This window comes from Trichosurus vulpecula, chromosome 7 (genome assembly GCF_011100635.1).
Source record: "Trichosurus vulpecula isolate mTriVul1 chromosome 7, mTriVul1.pri, whole genome shotgun sequence".
Classification (NCBI taxonomy): Eukaryota; Metazoa; Chordata; class Mammalia; order Diprotodontia; family Phalangeridae; genus Trichosurus; species Trichosurus vulpecula.
This window is the reverse complement of record NC_050579.1, coordinates 249,872,126-249,894,378: the sequence shown is the minus strand read 5'-3', so window position 1 is coordinate 249,894,378 and position 22,253 is coordinate 249,872,126. Positions and strand designations below refer to the sequence as shown.

Genomic DNA, 22,253 nt, shown 5'->3' with positions numbered 1-22,253 from the left:
ACCCATTAATGGGCGTCTGTGACCTGCTTATGTCACAGGAAGCCTAAGTCACATGTGATGGGAGGAGCTTGCTGAATGAGAGGCACAGGAAAGGGTGGAGCAGGAAATGCTCAGAGCAGTTAGAGCTGAGGGAGAGAGTAGACATGTGCTAGCTCTACTGTGAGTGTTGGTTGGTGGCAAGGCCCCAGCAGGGGGCGGGAAGGTTATGGGATAGCTTGACTCCCTGCTGTGATGTTGTGTTTTAGGTTCTTTGCTGTTATTATAAAGTGGACTTACTGGTTCTGGAATTTGCTTGCTGCTTAGATGGATCAGACTTACTGGTTTTGGGATCTGGTTCTTTGGTGTCTGAATAAATAGTTTACTTGCTCTACCTTCTATATGGAGAGTCTCTTATATTTTGCCATACAGAACTACATAGGCATATTTACAATTATCATCTATATTGTGATTATTGCCTTGCTAATGCAGTTATCTATATATTTGAAAGACGAGGCCTTTATCAGAGAAACTTGCTGTAAAGATTTTTTCCTAGACTTCTGCTTTCATTGGTTTTGTTTGTACAAAAGCTTTTTAATTTCATATAATCAAAATTATCTGTTTTGTAATTCATTATGCTCTCTATCTCTTGTTTAGTCATGAATGCATCCCTTCCCCATATATCTGACAAGTAGACTATTCCTTGTTCTTCTGACTTGTTTATGGTGTCACCTTTTATGTCTAAATCATGTACCCATTTTGACCTTATCTTGGTTTGTGATGTGAGATATTGGTCTATAACTAGTTTGTGTTCTATTGTTTTCTAGCTTTCCCAGCAGTTTTTGTCAAATAGTGGATTCTTATCCAAATGCTGGGGTCTTTAGGTTCATCAAATACTGTTACTATGGTCATTGACTACTGTGTCTTGTATACCTAATCTATTCCACTGATCCACCACTCTATTTCTTAGTCAGTACAGATAGTTTTGATGATTACTGCTCTATAATATAGTTTGAGATCTGGTATTGCTAGGCCATCTTCCTTTGTATTTTTTCATTAATTCTCTTGATATTCTTGACCTTTTGTTCTTCCAGATGAATTTTGTTGTTATTCCTTCTAGCTCTATCAAATAATTTTTTGGTAATTTGATTGGTATGGCACAGAATAAGTAAATTAGTGTAGGCAGAATTATCATTTTTATTATATCGGCTCTGCCTACCCATGAGCAATTGATATTTTTCTGGTTGTTTAGATCTGGTTTTATTAGTATGAAAAGTGTTTTGTAATTGTGTTCATATAGTTCCTGAGTTTCTCTTGACAGATAGACTCCCAAGTATTTTATATTGTTTACAGTTATTTTAAATGGAATTTCTCTGTCTCTTATTGCTGGGTTTTGTTGGTCACATAAAGAAATGCTTATGATTCATGTGGGTTTAGTTTATACTCTGCAACTTTGCTAAAGTTGTTAATTATTTCAAGTTAGTGTTTTAGTCGATTCTCTAGGGTTCTCGAAGTATACCATCATATCATTTGCAAAGAGTGATAGTTTTGTTTCCTCATTGGCTATTCTAATTCCTCTGATTTCTTTTTCTTTCTCTTCTCTTATTGTGATAGCTAACATTTCTAGTACTTTATTGAGTAATAGTGGTGATATTGGGCATCCTTGCTTCACCCCTGATTTTATCAGGAAGACCTTATCCCCATTATAGATAATGCTTGATGATGGATTTAGGTAGATATTGCTTATCATTTTTAAGGGATGCTCCCTTTATTCCTGTGCTCTCTAATATTTTTAATAGGAATGGGTGCTTTTCAGCATCTTTTGAGATAATTATATAATTTCCGTTGATTTTGTTATTGATATGGTCAATTATCTTGATAGTTTGTTCTTCCCAATATTGAACCATCCCTGCGTTCCTGGTATAAATCTCCCCTGATCATAGTGTATAATCCTTGTGATATATTACTGTAATTGCCTTGCTTCGTATTTTGTTCAAAGTTTTTACATCCATATTCATTAGGGAAATTGGTCTATAATTTTCCTTCTCTGTTTTAGCTCTTCCTGGTTTAGGTATCAGCACCATATTTGTACTATAAAAAGAGTTTGGTAGGACTCCTTTTTCACCTATTTTTCCAAATAGTTTACACAGTATTGGAATTAATTATTCTTTAAATGTTTGGTAGAATTCACTCATAAACCCGTCTGGCCCTGGGGATTTTTTCCTGGAGAGTTCATTAATTGTTCATTTAATTTCTTTCTCTAAGATAGAGTTATTTAGGCATTCTAACTCCTGATCTGTTCATCTAGGTAGTTTACATTTTTGTAAATAGTCATTGATCTCACTCAGATTGCCAGATTTATTAGCATATAATTGGGCAAAATATTTTCTAATGATAGCTTTAATTTCTTCTTCATTGGTGGTGAATTCCTCATTTTCATTTTTGATACTGGATTCTTGGTTTTCTTCCCTTTTTTAATCATATTAACCAATTACTTATCTATCTTGTTGGTTTTTTCATAAGACCAGATCCTAATTTTATTTATTAGCTCAATGGTTGTTTTTTCTTGTTTTGTTTTTTGTACTTTAAATCTTATTAATCTCACCTTTGATTTTCAGGATTTCTAATTTGGTACTCAATTGGGGATTTTTAATTTGCTCTTTTTCTAGTTTTTTTAGTTGCATGCCCAATTCATTGATCTGTTCTTTTTCTATTTTGTTGATGTAAGAATTTAGAGAAATAAATTTTCCCTTAAGTACTACTTTGGCTGTATCCCATAAATTTTGGGATTTTGTCTCATTGTTGTCATTCACTTTAATTAAATTATTGATTGTTTCTATGATTTCTTCTTTGACCCACTTATTTTTTAGAATTAGATTATTTAGTATCCAATTAATTTTTAATCTGTCTTTCCATTGCCCTTGTTGAATGTAATTTTTATCATGTTATGGTATGAAAAGAATACATTTACTATTTCTGCTTTTCTACATTTGATTTTGAAGTTTTTATGCCCTATTACATGGTCAATTTTTGTGTAGTTGCCATGTGTTACTGAGAAAAAGGTATATTCCTTTTTGTTCCTGTCCAGTTTTCTCCAAAAGCCTGTCATATCTAATTTTTCTAATATTTTATTTTCCTCCTTAGTTTCTTGTTTATTTTTTGGTTAGATTTATCAAGTTCTGAGAGGAAACAGTTGAGGTCCCCCACTAGTATAGTTTTATTGTCTATTTTTCCTGTAACTCACTTACCTCCTCCTTTAAGAATTTGGATGCTATACCACTTGGTTGCATATGTTTAGTATTAATGTTGCTTCATTGTCTATGGTACATTTTAGCAAGATGTTTCCTTCCTTATCTCTTTTAATTAGGTCTATTTTTGCTTTTACTTTGTCTGAGGTCAGGATTACTACCCCTGCTTTTTTTTTACTTCAGCTGAAGCATAATAGATTCCGCTCCAGCCCCTTATCTTTACTTTGTGTGTATGTCTCTGCTTCAAGTGTGTTTCTTGTAAACAACATGTTGAAGGGTTCTGGTTTTCTACTCTGCTATCCATTTGTGTTTTATGGGAGAATTCATCCCATTCACGTTTACAGTTATGATTACTATCTCTGTATTTCCCTCCATCCTATTCTTCTTCCTGTTTGTCCTCTCTTCCCTTTCACCCTTTCCCTCCTCACCAGGGTTTCACTTCTGTCTACAGTCTCCCCTGATCTGACCTCCCTTCTGTCCCTCCGCATCCCACCCTTTACTTAATTTTACTTAACTTCTACTTCCCTGTTGGGTAAGATACATTTCTATATTCAACTGATTTTGTATATTATTCTCTCTTTCAGCCAATACTGATGAGAGTAAGATTCTAGTGATGCCCATAGCCCACTGCCCTACCTTTCCCTACACTGTAATAGGTCTTTCAAGCCTCTTCATGTGAAATAATTTATTCCATTCTACCTCTCCCTTCCTTATACACCCAATGTACTCCTTTTTCTCATCCTTTATTTTTTTATGTCATTCCCTCAAATTCACCTTATATTCATACCCTCTGTATATATGTATTCCTTCTAGCTCTACTAGTAATGATACACTTTTAAAAAATTACAAGTATTATATTCCCATGTAGGAATGTAAATAGTTTAGTTTTATTAACTGATTCTCCTGTTTTCTTTTCCCTTTTTACCTGTTTATGCTTCTCTTGGGTCTTGATATTGAAGAACAAATTTTTGGTTTAATTCTGGTCTTCTCCTTATGAAAGCTTGAAATTCTTCTATTTTACTGAATGACCATTTTTTCCCCTTGAGGTACTGTGCTTAATTTTGCCTGGTAAGTGATTCTTGGTCTTAGCTCCTTTGCCTTCTGGAATATCATTTTACATGGCCACAGATCTTTTAATGTTGCAGCTGCCAAGTCCTGTGTAATCCTGATTGGGGCTTCTCAATATTTAAATTGTTTCTTTCTGGATACTTATAGTATTTTTTCTTGACCTGATAGTTCTGAAATTTGACTATAATCTTCCTTGGAGATTTTATTTTGGGATCTCTTTCCTGAGGGTGGTCAGTGGATTCTTTCAATGCCTATTTTGCCCTCTAGTTCCAGGACACCAGGGAAATTTTCCTTGATAATTTCTTGAAAGATGCTGTCCAGGTCTTTCTTTTGACTATGGCTTTCAGGTAGTCCAATGACTATTGTCTCTCTTGGATCTATTTTCTAGATCAGTTGTTTTTCCCATGAGGTATTTTACATTTTTCCCCATTTTTTCATTCTTTTGAATTTGTTTGATTGATTCTTAATGTCCCATAGTGTCATTAGCTTTCACTTGCCCAATTGCACCAGCCCAGTCCTAACTTTTAAGGAGTTGTTTGCCTCAATTTGCTTTTGTACTTGTGTTTCCATTTGCCCAGTTGTACTCTTAAATGAGTTGTTTTCTTCAGTGGATTTTTGATCTCCTTTTCCATTTGGCCAATTCTATTTTTTAAGCAGTTGTTTTCTTTTTCCAAGCCGTTGACTCTTTTTTTATAATTCTCTTGTATTACTTTTATTTCTTTTCCCAATTTTTCTTCTACTTCTCTTATATGATTTTTAAGCTCCTTTTTGAACTCTTACAAAAGTTCTTTCTGGGCTTGAGACCATTTCTCATTTTTCTTTGGGAGTTTTGCCCGTAAGTGTTTTGACATTATTGTCCTCTTCTGAGTTTGAGTCTTGATCTTCCCTGTCATCATAATAACTTTCTATGATCAGATTCTTTTGTTGTTGTTTGCTCATCTTTTTTGGCCTTTTCTCATTCTTTTAAATTTGAGCTCTGCTGGCAAGGTAGAAGGGGTACTATCTCAAGCTTCTTGTGCCAGGGGCTGCAGGTACTGGTTATTTTCCTGGTGCTGCACTGATATTGCCCTGAGGCTCACTTGGGACCCTTGTAGCTGATGCTGCTCTGAGGGGGCGGGGTAGGGTGTAGCTGGTGCTTCTGGAGGCCATAGGGTTCTGACAGCTTACCTGGTGCTGTACAGGGGTCCTAGTGGTGGTGTCTAGCATGTGCTGAGGCCATTGGGGTGTTTCTGTGTTTCCCTGGGGCTACACTGAAGCACTCACGTGGTCATCTGGCCACTGGAGGTTGCCTATTTGCCCAGGGTTATGTTGGGGGCCTGGTGCTACCTGTTTGCTTAAACACCCATAGGGTTGGCTTCTACCTGTTTGCCAGGGGATACACTGAAGCATGTGGAGTCTGGCCACTGGTGATTGCCTCTTTGCCTGGGGCTATGCTGAAGTATGTGGCAGTTCTCAGAGCTGGAGTCTGCCAGTTCCCCTAGCTATGCTGAAGCACCTGAGAGGTCTTGGTGTTGGTGTTTGCCAGCTCCATTGCACCGCGGCTCAGGCTCTACCACTGGTTTGCTGAGGTGGGGCTTGCTGCTGGCTTGCTGAGATGCTTCCTATCCTGTGCTCCCTTTTTACCCAAATGAGACAGACCTTTCCTGCTGATCTTCCAAGTTTATTGGGCTAAAAGATTGTTTCAGCCCTGCTGTTTCAGGATTTGTTTTAGGGCCTATTTTATGGTTGTTTGGAGGTGAATATGGGATAGTTACAATGATTTACTGATTACTCCACCATCTAAGCCCCTAGAAGTCTATCAATAATTGTGTTGTAAAAAACAAGAGACAAAGAAAATTTTTTTCAAAGAAAGTAAACTTAGTATGAAATCCACTTCCTTACTTTGGTGAGAGATAGTGTATAACAGCTGGAAGAGCAGAAACCTGGGTTCCAGATGTCTAGTTTCCAGGCCAGTCTCTGCAATTAGCCAGTAGTATGATTTTGGACAAGTTACTTTACCATGCAAGGCCTCAGGTGCCTGAACTGTAAAACAAAGGAGTTTGATTCTGAGTCCTCTTTCAGAGAAGTACAATAATCCTTTGGTATATGGCTATATAGTAACATCTCTTGTATCTGTCATTTTTTCATTCCCACTTGTTCTACCCAAGTCTAAGCTTTTGATGAGGTGCTTGTGCTTGGACCCTAAATTCTAACAGCCTCTGCTTGGGTGCCTGTGCCTGAACCCCAATTCCAAAACATCCAGTTCTCAAAACATATTCTCTCTCAGGCTGTCTCTCTCTAGCTAAAAGGCAGCCTGACCCAAGTTATCTCTATTTCTTCTTTTGTAAGCAACTATGTACAACTATAGATTGAATTCCAGATGCTGATAACTGACTGAACACTGAGTCATAACCATATTTACTATTCACTGACCTTTCTAACATGTATCTTAGACACAGTATTTTGTCTAACGAGACACTAGATGAGAAAATATTCCCTTTAGCCCTGACCAAGAGTGAACTTAGTGACGTTTCACAGTAGAAACCACACCCCCTAGTAACTCCCCTGTGGGCTATTTCCTAGACAGCTCTGGGTAATACCCCTGCGCAGTAGATACTAAATGTGCATGTTCCTTTAAGAACTAACCAATCCCTGAACACGCTCTAAACCACTCCCTAATCCCACGCCCAAACACTAAACTGACATGTTTTGCCTTTTAACCTTCTATAAAGATTCCCCCTGCACCTCTTGATGGTTGCAGGTTCCCTAAGAACTCTTTCCCGCTGAAAAAGTGTAATAAATCTTTGTCTCCTTGACTTAAAGAATGCTTGTGTCTGTGAATTCATTCCAGGCAGCCTCTCCCTGGGAAGTTTGCTTTGGGATCCCTGAATCCCTGGGTTTCTTCTCCCTCTCTACACTTTTATCATTTCATATAGAGATTTATATAATAGTTTCCCTCTTTGCAGTCTTCAGTCTTCTCTTGGCCTCACTGCCTCCAAATTCATCCTATATACTACTGCCAGATTAGTCTTCCTAATTTATAGTATTAAGCATCATAAACTCCTTCAGTGGCTCTATATTATCTACAGAATTAAATCCAAATTCCTAAAGTTAATATTCACTCAATCAGCAGACATTTGTTAAGTACCTGTGAAGTGTATAATGTTGGGCATACAAAAACAAAAATGAAATAGCCCCTACCCTCAAGTGCTTATATTTTATCAGAGGAGACAACATGCTCACATAAATACATAGAAAATAAATACAAGGTAACTTAGAAGGGGAGGCAGCAGCAGGCAAGGATGCATGGAGGAGGTGCTATAGTCTGACCCTTGTGCACCCCCTCAGCTTTTACTTTCCATTACTACTCTGCATGAAACCCTCTGTAGTCAAATTGACGTGCTCATTGCCCCTCATTCATGCCAGGCCTGACTCCTACACATTTGCTCATGCTGTTAAACTGCCTAGAAGGTTTTTCCCATCTTCTTCACTTATCTAAGAGTTACCCTTCTAAGTCTGGGACTCACCTCAAACCCAACCTCTCCCGCAAAAGCCTTTTAACCACTCCAAATTCAAAGACCATCCCAACCTCCAAGATCCTCTTGAAGTTATTGTTGGTATCTCTCATTTGACCTGTAGCATATTGCTGTCTTTTAATATGTATACATACTGTCTGCCCAGCTGGGTTTTAAGCCTTCAGGGGTAAGGACCATATCTTGTATACCTCTTTGTGCTTTGTGTATCTTATAAATAGTTGATAATCCATGAATATTTCTTTTTTAAATGAATATTTATTTTTTCTATTAATTAATTTATTTTTAGTTTTCAACATTAAGTTCCACAAGATTTTGAGTTCGAAATTTTCTCCCCATCTCTCCCATCCCCCTCTCCCAAGACAGTATGCATTCTGATTACCCCTTCCCCCAATCTGCCCTCCCTTCTATCACATACCCCCCTTCTCTTATCCTCTTTCCCTCTATTTTCTTGCAGGGAAAGATAGGTTTCTATACCCCATTGCCTGTATTTCTTATTTCCCAGTTGCATATAAAAACAATTTTTAAAATTCGTTTTTAAAACTTTGAGCTCCACATTCTCTCTCTTTCTCCCTCCCCACCCACCCCCATTGAGAAGGCAAGCAATTTGATGTAGGTTATACATATGTAGTCATGCAGAACACTTCCATAATAGTCGTATTGTGAAAGACTAACTGTATTTCCCTCTATCCTATCCTGCCTCCCATTTATTCTCTTCTCTCCTTTGACCCTGTCCCTCCTCAAAAGTGTTTGCTTCTGATTACCCCCTTTTCCCATTTGCCTTCAGTACTATCATCCTCCCCTTATCCCCTTCCCCCCTACTTTCCTGTAGGGTAAGATAGATTTTCATACCCAATTGAGTATGTATGTTATTCCCTTCTTAAACCAAATCCAGTGAGAGTAAGGTTCACTCATTCCCTCTCACCTCACCCCTCTTCCTCTCCATTGTAAAAACTTTTTCTTGCCTCTTTTATATGAGATAATTTACCCCATTCTACCTCTCCCTTTCTCCTTCTCCCAATACATTTGTCTCTCACCCCTTAATTCTATATACATATATAGATAGATATAGATAGATATAGATATACATATAGATATACATATAGATATATATCATATATTCCCTCCAACTACCCTAATGCTGAGAAAGGTCTCATGAGTTATAAATATCGTCTTTCTATTTAGAAATGTAAACAGTTCAACTTTAGTAAGTCCCTTATGATTTCTCTTTCCTGTTTACCTTTTTATACTTCTCTTGAGTCTTATATTTGAAAGTCAGATTTTCTATTCAGCTCTGGTCTTTTCATCAAAAATGCTTGAAAGTCCTCTATTTCACTGAATATCTGTTTTTCCCCTGAAGGATTATACTCAATTTTGCTGGGTAGGTGATTCTTGATTTTAATCTTAGCTCCTTTGACCTCTGGAATATCATATTCCAAGCCTTCCAATCCTTTAATGTAAAAGCTGCTAAATCTTGTGTTATCCGGATTGTGTTTCCACAATACTTGAATTGTTTCCTTCTGGCTCCTTGCAATATTTTCTCCTTGAAATTCCTTCTGGAATTTGGCTACCATATTCCTAGGAGTTTTCCTTTTGGGATCTTTTTAAAGAGGCAACTGGTGGATTCTTTCAGTTTCTATTTTACCCTCTGGTTCTAGAATATCAGGGAAGTTTTCCTTGATAATCTCTTGCAAGATGGTGTCTAAGCTCTTTTTTTGGTCATGACTTTCAGGTAGTCCAATAATTTTTAAATGATCTTCCCTGGATCTGTTTTCCAGGTCAGTGATTTTTCCAATGAGATATTTCACATTGTCTTCTTTTTTTCATTCTTTTGGTTTTGTTTTATAATTTCTTGATTTCTCATAAGTCATTAGCTTCCATTTGCTCCATTCTGATTTTTAAGGAATTATTTGCTTCAATGAGCTTTTTGACCTCCTTTTTCATTTGGCCAATTCTGCTTTTTAAGGCATTCTTCTCCTCATTGGCTTTTTGGACCTCTTTTGCTATTTGTGTTAGTTTTTCTTAAGGTGTTATTTTCTTCAGCATTTTGGGGTATCCTTTAGCAAGCTGTTGGCTCGTTTTCATGATTTTCTTGCATCACTCTCATTTTTCTTAATATTTCTTAATAATGATAGTGAATATAATTTTATCTTTTTAATTGAGGATCTTATGTTTCAGAATAATCAATATGAAATTAATTTATTATGATACAGTACTGTAGGGATTATAGATTGAGATGTATCTGTACTGCTCCCAGGACTTTCTCTAGAGACAGTATGTTATAAAGGGTGGGTTGCAACAACATTACTTATATTAGCAAAAAGCTAGAAACAAAATATATGTCCAGTGATAGGGAATAACTAACAAAACAGTGATATGGAATAATAATGGAATCTTCATTGTAAAAAGAATGCAGATGTTAAGAATTTAGAGAAACATGGGAAGAATTGTATGAATCCATTTAATCAAAAAGCATTTATTAGATGCTTACTATGTGGCAGTCAAAGGGACCCTGAAGTGATGCAGAGTGAACAAAGCAGAGCCAAAAGAATACATACATTCGTACTTACTTGTCCATATACAGATACAGGATGTCCCAAAAGTCTTAGTACAGTTCTAAGTTAATGAAGCTTAAAATTGCACTAAGACTTTTGGGACAACCTGTATATAAATATATATATGTATATGTATACACATATATACATACACATATACATATAGATAGATAGATATAGATATATAACCATTGTAATATAATCAATATCGAAAAGCAACAAGTTTAGCCATATAAATTGGTCAATATTAATACCATCTATTAATCAAACTTTTAAGGGAATGTATATTGTCTTGGGTAGTGGAAGCATTTAGGTGTTTAGTGGGAGGACTCTATTATAGCAAAACAAAATATATCAATTTTCAATGTAAAAAATTAAATAAGGCACATAGATTTCCTAACTGCTCAAAAAGGGGGATAAAAGAGAGACCATGGAACTTAAAACCTGGGTTCAAGTTTCTGATCTACTACTTATAACTATACTTAGCAACCTTTCACATTCAGCTACACTGCTGTCACCAACACCCCATGCTGTCAGTCCTCTTGAGCACTGTCCCACCTTTCCCAAAACAACCCAAGGGAATCCCAGAAAATGCCCATTTGGATAAGTGGTACGGGATAAAATCTGATTAATAAATCTCATCATTGCCTTTCATTATCTCTCCATGGGATGGAGGGTGGAAGGCATTAGAACATATTTCTAGTTTTTCTTGGATTTACCCCAACATCATTCTCATATCGCTTCCCAATCTTATCCATTTTCTCTCTCTCTCTCTCATTCTCTCTTTCTCTCTCTCTCTCTCTCTCTCTCTCTCTCTCTCTCTCTCTCTCACACACACACACACACACACACACACACACACTTTACTTTTTCATGAATCTCCTTACATACAGCTAGGAAATAAATTCTCCTACTACACTTCTAGCACAATCTTCAAGAGTACCACGCTTCTTAAATAAGTCCATGAAATCTCAGGAAGCTGCATCCTAGCAGAATCACTGGGAAACAGCTGTTCTACCTTTTATCTCTGACATCACCAGAATCCATGAGAGTCTGTGACTGTGGACTCTGTCATTTGCCCATGTTGTGACCATGGGTATTACCTCAAGTCTCTGGTCCTGAATTTCCTCATTTGTAGAATGAGGATGATAATAATTGCACTTCATGGGGAAGGTGCTATATTAAAGACAGCACTTATAAAGTTAGGGTTTTTAAAAAGTATCTTAGGTGTCTTTGATATAATTTTGTCTTGTAGTGATTTGCCTTTGCCTCCAAAAAGGAAGTACAGAAAAACAATTATGGTTAACTGACAGTTCCTATCAGTTGGATTTCAATTAGTTGAAATTCTGCTCAAGTAGCGCAACTGATTAATCAAAGCCTTGTAGGGAACATCTGTTTTATATCAAAGTGAGGATAGAGACCAACTGATCTTTTCATTCTTCAGTTCCTGGATTACAGGACTTGACCTATACATATGCATGTTGGAGAGAATAGGCAAGGGATGAGAAGTTGCTGTAAAGGACACTTGTCACTGCGCCTGTACCTGCATTGCTATGCCCATCCTTCCAGTGACTAAGATATCAAGAGCTCAATGCATATTTCTTCCAGGATGTGTACAGTATAGTAGTGCACACACAAGGAAAACCATACATGTAACTAAACTCCCCAGAGCATTCCTCTGCCATAAAGAGACCTCCCCTGTCTCTCCTGATCTTCCCCTTTCCAAAGCACTCAGTTCTACATTTACAGTCTAGCACCACCACAAAAGTTCAGAGACTTTCTAGTTTCTTATGTTGCTCACAGTCAACCAGTGAACTGGGAGAGAGGCTGGTGCCCTTGTCAGACTTCTTGGCAATAGCTGCTGCCTTGTTGTCTCACAAATCACCTGGCTTGTCTTCCAGCTTTTCTCCAGTTTAGTACTTAGAGTGCATCATCTATTCTACCAGTATCTTTGCTCTGTCTTTTTTCTTCACTACTCCCCACACCACCAGAAAATTTTTCTGTTATATTCTAAAATTCTTGTCAGAAATCTGACTTAGTAGGTGCTTATGCAGAGGGACCAGATAACAGCCTTCAAGTAGTTTTAGCAAATCTATTTTGCTGTCCGTTGACAAGTACAATTATTGAAATATATGAACAAGAGCACTAGAAAAAAATCAGGAGGATAAATATGGAACTTGAGACCAAACAACAAACAAGACATTTTAATCATCATACATGTGTTTATACCTGTTACTCTATTCACTAATGTTAACTCCACCCCAAAGATATGTATATTGATTTAATATAATAGTTCTGAGGTCCTTTTCTCAATCCTTTTTGACTCTCCTTACTTTGCTTAAAATAAGAATTTGTTGCAGTTATTGTTTTCTTTAGCTACATTAATTAACATATAGATTGGTTTTTTGGTTCATTTTTCTTTGTTCTGGATTACTTTATATTTCTTTTAATTCTTCATATTCATGATTTCTTATGGCATAATAATATTACATTATATTTACATTATAATTTGTTCAGTCATTCCACAATTGGTGGACACTTTGTTTTTTTCCTTTTTTTTTCTAACTATCACAAATAGTACTGCTAAGAACTTTTTTGGTATAGATTGATCTCTTATTTCCTGTCAATAACCTCCTTGGAGTCTGGTTGAACCACTGGGTCAAAGGGTGTGCACACCTGTGTAACTCTCATATGGCTCCATACATTTTTATGTATTTGAAGAGCTGTCCTGTGGAAGAAGGATGAAAAATGGCAGAGCTAGAAACAGTGGGTGAAAGTTGCAGAGAGAGAGATCTAGGTTTGAGGTGGGCAAAAACTTTGTAACAGCTACAGCTTGCCAGAGGTGAAATGGGCAGTCATAAGAGAATCTCAAGCAAAGACTCAATGACCACCTGTAAGGGGTGTTGTAAAGGGGATTTTTGGTAATGCGGAGATGGGACTAGAAGGTCTTTGAGGTTCCTTCTATAGGAAGAAACTCTTTGATTCTGTGATACTGATTTTGTGACACCATAAAAGTAGGTCTACTTGGGATCTTTAAGACAACCCCATTCATGCAAACTATGTGTTTGCTTCTTTACTGTTTCTGTTGTTTTACTCTATTTCAATCAATCAAACATTTATTAAGCATCTACTATGTGCCAGGCACTGTGCTAAGCACTGGTGATATAAAAGAGGCAAAGTAAGAAGACTGGAAAGGTAGGAGAGGGCTAGATTAAGAAGGATTTTCAATGCCAAATTGGAGTATTTTATACTTGAACTTGGAGGCAATAGGGAGTCACTTGAGTTTATTGAATAAAGCAGGGTAGTGTTTGTGATATGATCAGATATGTGTTTTAGAAAAATCACTTTAAAAGATGACTGTAGGATGGATTGAAGTGAGGAGAGACTTGATGAAGGCAGATCCACATCAGAGGCTATTGCAGTAGTCCAGGTGGCCTGTACCAGAGTGATGGAAATGTCAGAGGGGAGAGAGAGGTGTATGGAGAGATGCTGCCAAGGTGAAATCGATAGGCCTTTACCACAGCTTAGTTATGGTGGGTGAGAGACAGTGAGAAATCCAGAATGATTCTTAGGTTGGGAGCTTAAGAGACTGGGAGGATTGTGTTGCCCTCTCCAGTAATAGAGAAGGTAAGAGGGGGATGGGCATAGAAGTGTGAAAAACTATATATTGGTACCACTTAGAGGCAATTAGTACAGTGGAAAGAGCATTGAACTTGGGGCCCAGGACCCACTTCTGACATTTACTGTGTGACCTTTGCAGTCACTGAACTTCTCTGAGCCTCAGTTTCCTTTTTCTATAAAATGAGGGGGTTGCAGCAGATGAGCCCCAGGGTCCCTCCCATCTTTAGATCTGTGTTTCCATGAGCAACACAGTGAGCCACATTTACTGTTTGTAGAGAGGGATTTGAAAAATTATTCTAAAAAGAATATGAAGTCTTCTTTTCAAACTCTTCACTAGAAAATAGACTTCTCAAAGGAGGAATGTCTTCCAGATGTCTACCAGTGGATTGCGTAGTTATGTAATCTCCTGAACATGTAGCCCTATTTGGGTGGTTGGGTGGAACAACGCATATCCTCAGATGATCTGCATTTTGGGCAACTGCTTCCTTGAGCTCTGACCATAGTTTTGACTCTACTTACAAAGTGAGGTCAAAGCTGATCAGTCCTATTAAGGAGAGAATTTTAGGAAGTTTAAAATGCTCCTGCCTTCCCCTCTTGGCAAAACACTTGTTGCTTGAAGTGCGATGTGGGAAAAACATCAGAAACAGCCTAGTATAGTGAAAAAAGCAGAGGGCTTGGAGTCAGAAGTCTTGGACCTGAGCTGTGGTTTTGCCATTTACTTGTAATGTGACTGGGCAAATAATTTCCCATGCCTGGATGTCAGCTTCCTCATCTGTAAAATTAAGATAATACTACTTTCACTACCTCCCTAAAAGACTCATTGTGTGCAAAGTACTTCAAATGCTATTATTAGTATGAAATAGAGGCTAAAGCCCAGTTGTGTTTCTGTTTTGACCTACATTTATGAACTTCTTTAATTAATATTCATTTGTCATTACTTATTCTGTCAGTGGTGAGAATAATATTAAAACCAATGCAAAAAAGATATGACTGCTCCCTACCTTTATACTTAGATGCTTATTATTTATATTTTAAAATTTTGTTTTACATAGGTTTGGTTCAGTGAAAAGATGTTCGAACCAACATTTTGTTTTTATACGGGTTATAAAATCCCAGTATGCAAAACTTTGGAACAATACTTTGAATATATACAGTCACTCCCTTCAATGGACAATCCTGAAGTGTTTGGTCTCCATCCTAATGCTGATATCACGTAAGCGCTTAGCCTTTCTGAATTTACAGGATACGTTGATAAGCCCAGCCTTGCAGCCTATGCTTTTCATTTTATCTCTTTACTAGGGACATAATTTGGAATTCTGGTGTCTGAGGTGGGAAGAGGGAGTATCATGATATGGCAGAAAAGACAAAGGACCTCAATTCAGAGGACCTAGGTTTGACTAATTACCTAGGTGACTTTAGGCAAACTACTTAACCTCTCTGAGTCTCAGTCTCCATATCCATGAAATGAAGAAGTTAGAAGGTATCTAGCTCTAAATCTATGTTTCTATGTTTCTGCTGTCCAGGATGTATCTACTTTAGTCATTGCATCAAGTATTGTTTTCTTAGATATAGTCACACACTGGGAAAGGGGCAGCCTATCACCCAGGGAGTCTGGCCTTTGCAGACTGTGAGTACAATAAGAGTTCAGAGAGAGATTAGAATAAGACGGGAAGGCTTCATGAAAGAAGTAGACTTGAGCTGGACTTGGAGGATATAGGCAGGATTGTGCTGGAGCCAGCTCTAACCAGCTTATGAGAGACCATTGTTAACTTTTCATTGTGAGTATTTACACCTCAGAAATTGAATTGCTGCATATCAGATCTTGATATATTGTTTCATTGATTGTCTAGACTTAAGAAAGTATAAATAATGCAGATTTATCTTAAAAGTATTTATTTTTCTGGAGCATTTACCAATATGCCCCTGAATTGCTCTATAAACATTACTTAAGCCCAGCAGAAGTGCAGTAAAAGGCTCAGGAAATGAAGTCATTACCAGACTGGAGGTCTTACTGAATAATAACAACAGCTGAAATTTATGCAGTATTTTAAGATTTGCAAAGTGTTTTATACCCATTGTCTCATTTGAACCTCATGGATGTAGAACATGAATGCATGAAGAAAGGAAAACATACCAGGGTTGAAGAATAGCGTAAGCAAAGTGTGGAGACATGAATTACTGTGAATCATAGATGACATTAAGGAAGTTAGCTGGAGAAGACTGGGGAAGTATTGTAGAGGGAAATAAGGTTATATTATAGAATGCAGTCAGATTATAGAGAGTCTTAAAGGCCCAGCAAAGAAGTAGGCAACTGAAACAACAGGAGACTATTATAAGCTGTTGAGGAGAGTGACATGACTACAATGATGTTTTAGTAAAATTTATCTGGTGGGTGACATAAAAATGGGTTGGAAAAAAGAAAAAAAACTGAAAGCAAGGAGAGCATCCAGGAGCCAGTGACAGTAATCCAAGTGTGAGATAATAAGGAGCTGGGCTAGGAGTGGCTGTGGGAATGGCAAGAAAAAGGAGGAAAAATGTTCACCATGACTTGGTTATAGGATAGTAAGTATGTGGGACAGTTGGTGAGTTAAAATCAGAGGCATCTCAGGTAGAAAGTAGAAAGGATTTTACTATGATCCCATGGGAAAGGGCAACTCAGACACCAAGAGCACCAAGGGTCCTCTCAGTGTCAGAGCTTGCTGAGCACAGAAAATTCAGGTTCTTTTGTAGGACCCTAACCACGATTTCCTCCCCCCTTCTTCCTCTCGGCTTAAAATCAAAAGCCTTGAGGGTACAATCTGGAACGTGATAAATCTACCCCAGTGACAATGACAAAGAATGAATGGTGTGGTTATTTTTGACAAGCAGGTGACAAACCTAACCTTCCCACAATTCTTACATCTGTAACAGATGGTGAGCCTATTCTCCCACAATTCTTACATCTTCCTGATTTTTCCCAAACATTTCTCACATCTGGCCTCATGGCCAGATGTTTGCATCTATCCTTCTTTCTTTCAGGCCCCTCACCCTTAGGCATCCTGTGTCCTATTCTTATTCTCGGGGGGTCCCACAGACACTAACTTGTCTTCCCATGGTCGCTAACTTGTCTTACAAAAAAACTTAAGTAGAAAGCTGAGTTTTAGATTTCATGAGAGGCCTTCACTATCTCACTCATAAGTCAATAAACATTTGAGAAGTATTCAGTCACTTCCTAACTAACTCAAGAAGAGAAGACAGGTACTCTCCACCACACATACCTGCTCTGGCAGGTGTCTTTCCACAGCTTGGCTACTGTGCCACTGAACATCATAACATATGCCTACATATGCATATGGCAGTTGAATGGTAAGCCTTAGGACACAGAAGAAAAAATTATTCCCTGGAATCCCAGTCCACTTGGGAATAAATAAATCGGGCCAAGAAGCCAGGGGCTTTTTGGTGGTGGTGGTGGTGGTGGTGGCTATATTTGGGAAGTGGAAAATTAATCATTTCAGTTTGGAGTGTTAGGTTTGAGGTACTGCTGGGACACTTACCTGCAGATGCTCTGCCCAAAGGAATATAAATCCTAGTGAGATATCTTGGGGTTTATGGGATAGATTTCCTTTTTATGGACCATGCCTTAAACCCAAATAACTGGCTGTCGTTGATTAGCAAACAATAAGTCCCAGTCCAAGCCTCACTTGGTCATTGTTTGGATTCTAATGGCTCAGAGTGAGTGTAAAAAGCAATTGTTTCTGTTTTGGACAGAAACCCTGAGGGTCTTTCCCAACCAGAGTGACTTTATTTACTTATTTTTGACTAGGTAAAAGAGTCCATTCTTTGCCTCATTTCTTACCTAGCTTTAACCACTGAATGGACATTACCTCAAACAAACTGAGACCTGGGAAAGACCTTAGTTTAAAAGGCCGAGGTCTCCCACTGCATCCAGGGCCGTGTCTGGGCATCCTGATCTGTATCTTGCCACTGGACTCAGGTGGCTCTGGAGGAGAGAGTGAGGCTGGTGACTTAAATCCAATTCACTTGCAAGTTATGATATCTCCTTCCTGATGTCTAGGCAGTTGGAAATAAAGGACTTGAGAAGAAGTAGGAGATTTTGACTGGATATGTAAGATTTGAAAGTCATCAAGAAGGAAGTCAAAGCCATGAGAGTGGACCAATTCTTAAAATAGTGTACATGGGAAGAAAAGCAGAGGGCTAATGAGAGCCTTGGGGAATACCTATAGTTAAAGGTCAGGAGATGAAGAGTGGCCAGCAAAGAAGACATAGAAGTAATTGGTGAGATAGAAATAGCCTTAGGGTTTCGGTAAATGTATTTAGGCAGACAAGCCTACTGATCAGCCCTCAGTGCCCAAACATTCTAAGAATTTCTAGTGTTTTTTAAGACCATGGTGGAGAATTTTATGTTCTCTGCATGCCTGCATCTGGTTTTCCTTGGGGGGCAGGGAGAAGGAAGGAAGGAGAAAAGAAGGAAGAAATCTTACTCTTAACTTTATTTAGGAATACATGATTCTTGGTGCAACAGAAGATTCAAACTGAATGAATTCTTTAAAACAAATAAACTCTTTCCCAAGTGCTTTTGTACCTTGGAGACAGGAACCATAAAAATGTATACTTTATTCATGTTTTATTATCTAGATTTATAAGGTACTAAGTACTATGCAAATTCAACTGTTTTGATGCCAAAGACAGTTACTTATTTTCACTGTTTTCCCCATTAGTGCTTATGCATGACTTTTTACATTCTGTAAATTCATCAACTGCCTCATTACAAGTTTTATATTCATTTCCTCACAGGAAACATTTAAATGTGTACTTTCAGTATCAACTAACATTCTATTCAGGATTAGATTTTTATTCATGCTCATTGATATTTCATGTACAAAGCTGTATCAAAACAAAGCTCTTTGGTTTCCTCATTGTGATACTCTAATAACTTATTAGAGATTTAATTATCCATTTCATAGGTAGTTTTCCTTTTGCATCTGGCTTGCATTTTTCTTGCCTGTTACTGCTAAATTGGGGCTGTATAGACTGTAGTACCTGGATAGGAGTTCTCCCAGAGTCTGTATCTACAGGGTCAAGGCTCATTTACTTTCTACACCACCAAAGGGAATCTCTCCTCTATTAGTAACTGTGGTTATACATTGATAGTCTAATTCAACAAACCATCTAGCTGTGAAAGGTAGGCCTTCACTGCAGTGTTAAGATCCCCATTGCTGGTTTATGGGATATGATCAAGAATCACCTTGGGTGAGAAAGCTTGCAGGAGTTAAAGTCTCCATTGCTGGGGGGAATATTCAGACCAATAAGATATTCAGTCCACCCCAGATCAAAAGTAATTGGGGACCTTAGCATTCTACAACAGACATGGCATTTCAACAATCATTTGCTATTATAAATATAGTGGGATTCTCCAAAGTAGCTAATTCTCTGGTGCTCTGTATGCCATTCCTCAGGATGTGTAACAACTTGGAAATATCCAAATGAGATGTTAGTACATCCCTGGCATAGGCAAGAAAAATGGTCTTCCAAATAACAAATGTTCTCACCTTCATAGTTCCTTCACACTAGCCACAACCAAACATAGACCACCGAGTACTCTCTCTCTCTCTCTTTCTCTCTCTCTCACTCTCTGTCAGCACGTGAAGGGAGTATGGCCTCTGTTTATTTAAGAGATCTTTGAAAAACAAAGCTATTAAAAATATCAACATATATTTTTAATTTCCTAGAGATAGCACATTCCTTCGTGGGACCAAACCTAATGAAGTGGATGGACCCCAGGGAAGGTATACTTGCTCACATACAACATAATAAAGGACAGAATTCCCAAACTAAAATTCTTCAGCTGTACCAAGCTTTTGTTAGCAAAATCATCAAAGTAAGACCAGCAGAACCAGGATACTCCTGCTGCTTCTTTCTTTAGGCTACACTGGCTCTACACTGGCTACCTTCAAAGGAGAAGGCCACAGCTGATTAAAATTATTTCACTCAGGCTTTATTCTCTGTGAACCTGTGTCTTTAGAATGTCATGGTCCCAGATCTGCCATTTATGTTTCTAGAATGGGTGCAGTAATCTTTTTGGTCTTTATAACTTGAAGAGTGTTTCCTTTGTGCTTTGGAAATTTAGTCTTGCCATTTTGTCACAATTGCATTTGAAGAACACTTCCATAGTAGGGTCAAAGAGAGCACGTGATCCCACTGTAAGCGGGCTTACATTCTGAACAGAGAGACAAGACAGACCAACGAATCAAACAACCAAGTCATTATTGAGTGCCTGCTGTAGACTCAACATGCAAGACACAGTAGAAGTAAAAAAAAGTAGTAAGCTTGATTGAGAAAACAAAATTAATAAGTGAAATAAAGAACAGTTAACTTTAAATAGACTAGAAATTCAGAGAAAGGAGAGATTGGTATAGGCCAGAGTAGGGAACCTGTGGCCCTCTAGGTCTTTCAAGTGCAGCCCTTTGACTGAATTCAAACTTCACAGAACAAATCCTTTTAATAAAAGGATTTATTCTATAAAACTTGGATTTAATCAAAAGGCTGCATGTACCCAAGGACCTAGAAGGCCACATTGTGGCCTCAAGGTAGCAGGTTCCCCAACCCTGGTATAGGCTGAAGTAGTTAGAGAAGACTTCATGGGAGGAAGGTCTTACTTATTAAGGCTGTGCCCTGAAGGCTGTTTAGGATTTAAATCATTGGAGGTTGGTGAGGAACAACATAAACAAAGGCCTAGAAGTGAAAATAAATGTGATCTACAAGGATGACAGTAAATGACTAGATTAATAGGGTATCCCTAAGTAAGATTGGATAGATAAATAATGCCTAACTACACATATACAAGCAAATCAATCAAGGAAGAGGAGGTCATATGGCAGTTAATATTGTCTATAGATTCAATTTTACATGTTATTTGCATTAAAATAAATGAGTTGTGCTTATGTAGGGGCAGCAAAACTATCATCCTTCAGTAATTTAAATTGAGCACCCTCATGAGGAAGATATCATTACAGCTACTTTGCCCAGTGAATAAATAAGGAAGCAGCATTATTTAGTGGAAAGAGAAAAGGACCAGGAATCAGAAAACCTGGGTTTGAGTGCCATTTCTGCCTTAAACTGTGGCACACTTTGTAGTAACTTTGTGAACATTGCTTCCCTTCTCTGGAGCTTGGTTTCTTCACCTGTCAAATGAGTAGGTCAGATTAGATGATCTCTGTGGTTCCTTCCCACTCTAAAAATCTATACAACTGATAGATCATCCACTAACCCTGTCTTCCAAAACTTAGAGATCATATGTGGCAATATTATAATTCTACAAATAATCCACATCAGGGGATAGTGGATAGAGGAGTCAGCAATACCTAGGTTCAAGTCACATTTGACACATACTGGCAGCATGGCCCTGGGCAAGTCACTTAAACTCAAAATACCCTCAATTTGCAGAAAAGTTGCTGGTCTGCATAGGTAGAGGGAGTTACCTCCCTGGGGCCTCCCCACACAAATGAAATCATAGGTCTGAGCTTAAAAAACAAAGAACAGTATAAGGAAAAATGAATTATAAAATGATATAAGCAAAAGCATAGGAAAATACAGATTTTTAGTTTATGGAAATCAGTCACTACAGTTGAACCATTTATATTTGTCTTTTAACTCAATTATTTCTCAATAATTTCACATTAATAAAAGAACAGTTTCAAACATTTTGTCTTAACTCTGGTTATAGAACATGTTTTAAAGGAACACATTAAGAACTTGAAAATTGAGTATATCAGAAGGACTTCCTAATGTGCGTTCTTTTAAAATGTCAAAGTGTTTGTGTAGATGTCAATAAGAACACAGAGGCTGAAGTAAAATTCCAAATGACTCCAAGTTTTTAAAGAAAAGCTGGCTGATCCTTTGAAAGCAACAGTGTCAAAAGAGTCTTATGAAAGAAATCCATTTTCTGAATATCGAAATAGAGCTCTGAAGAAGAATCACATCCCCTTTCCTACAAAATCTTCTTGGCCTATCAGCAGAATAATATAATTGGAGTGTTCCCCCTCAACGGAAGCATTCAGCTATTAGAAAGGAAGAGAGTGAAGGAAGCCAATAGGAAAGACCAGTGGAACCACAGTTGGAACAGAATGCTGCAGGAGAGAAAGCTAAAGGGTCATCAAGTGTATGATGGCCTTGTGAGTCATGCATTTGAGGAAAGAAGAGGAATGGGCTGATGAATGCAGGAAAATAGATTATAAATTAAAGGCTGATCAGGAAGATTACAAAATTAATGTACA

At 37.8% G+C, this 22,253-nt stretch overlaps 1 protein-coding gene across 1 annotated transcript in view; it reads left to right on the top strand.

Annotated features, from left to right (window-relative positions):
• The window catches only part of DNAH8 (dynein axonemal heavy chain 8), a 504,073-nt gene that overhangs the window by 420,580 nt on the left and 61,240 nt on the right, over positions 1-22,253 (top strand). The window contains exon 87 of the mRNA XM_036768363.1: positions 15,033-15,193. Within this exon, the coding sequence (XP_036624258.1) occupies positions 15,033-15,193 (161 nt within the window). The remainder of the gene's footprint in view (positions 1-15,032; positions 15,194-22,253) is intronic.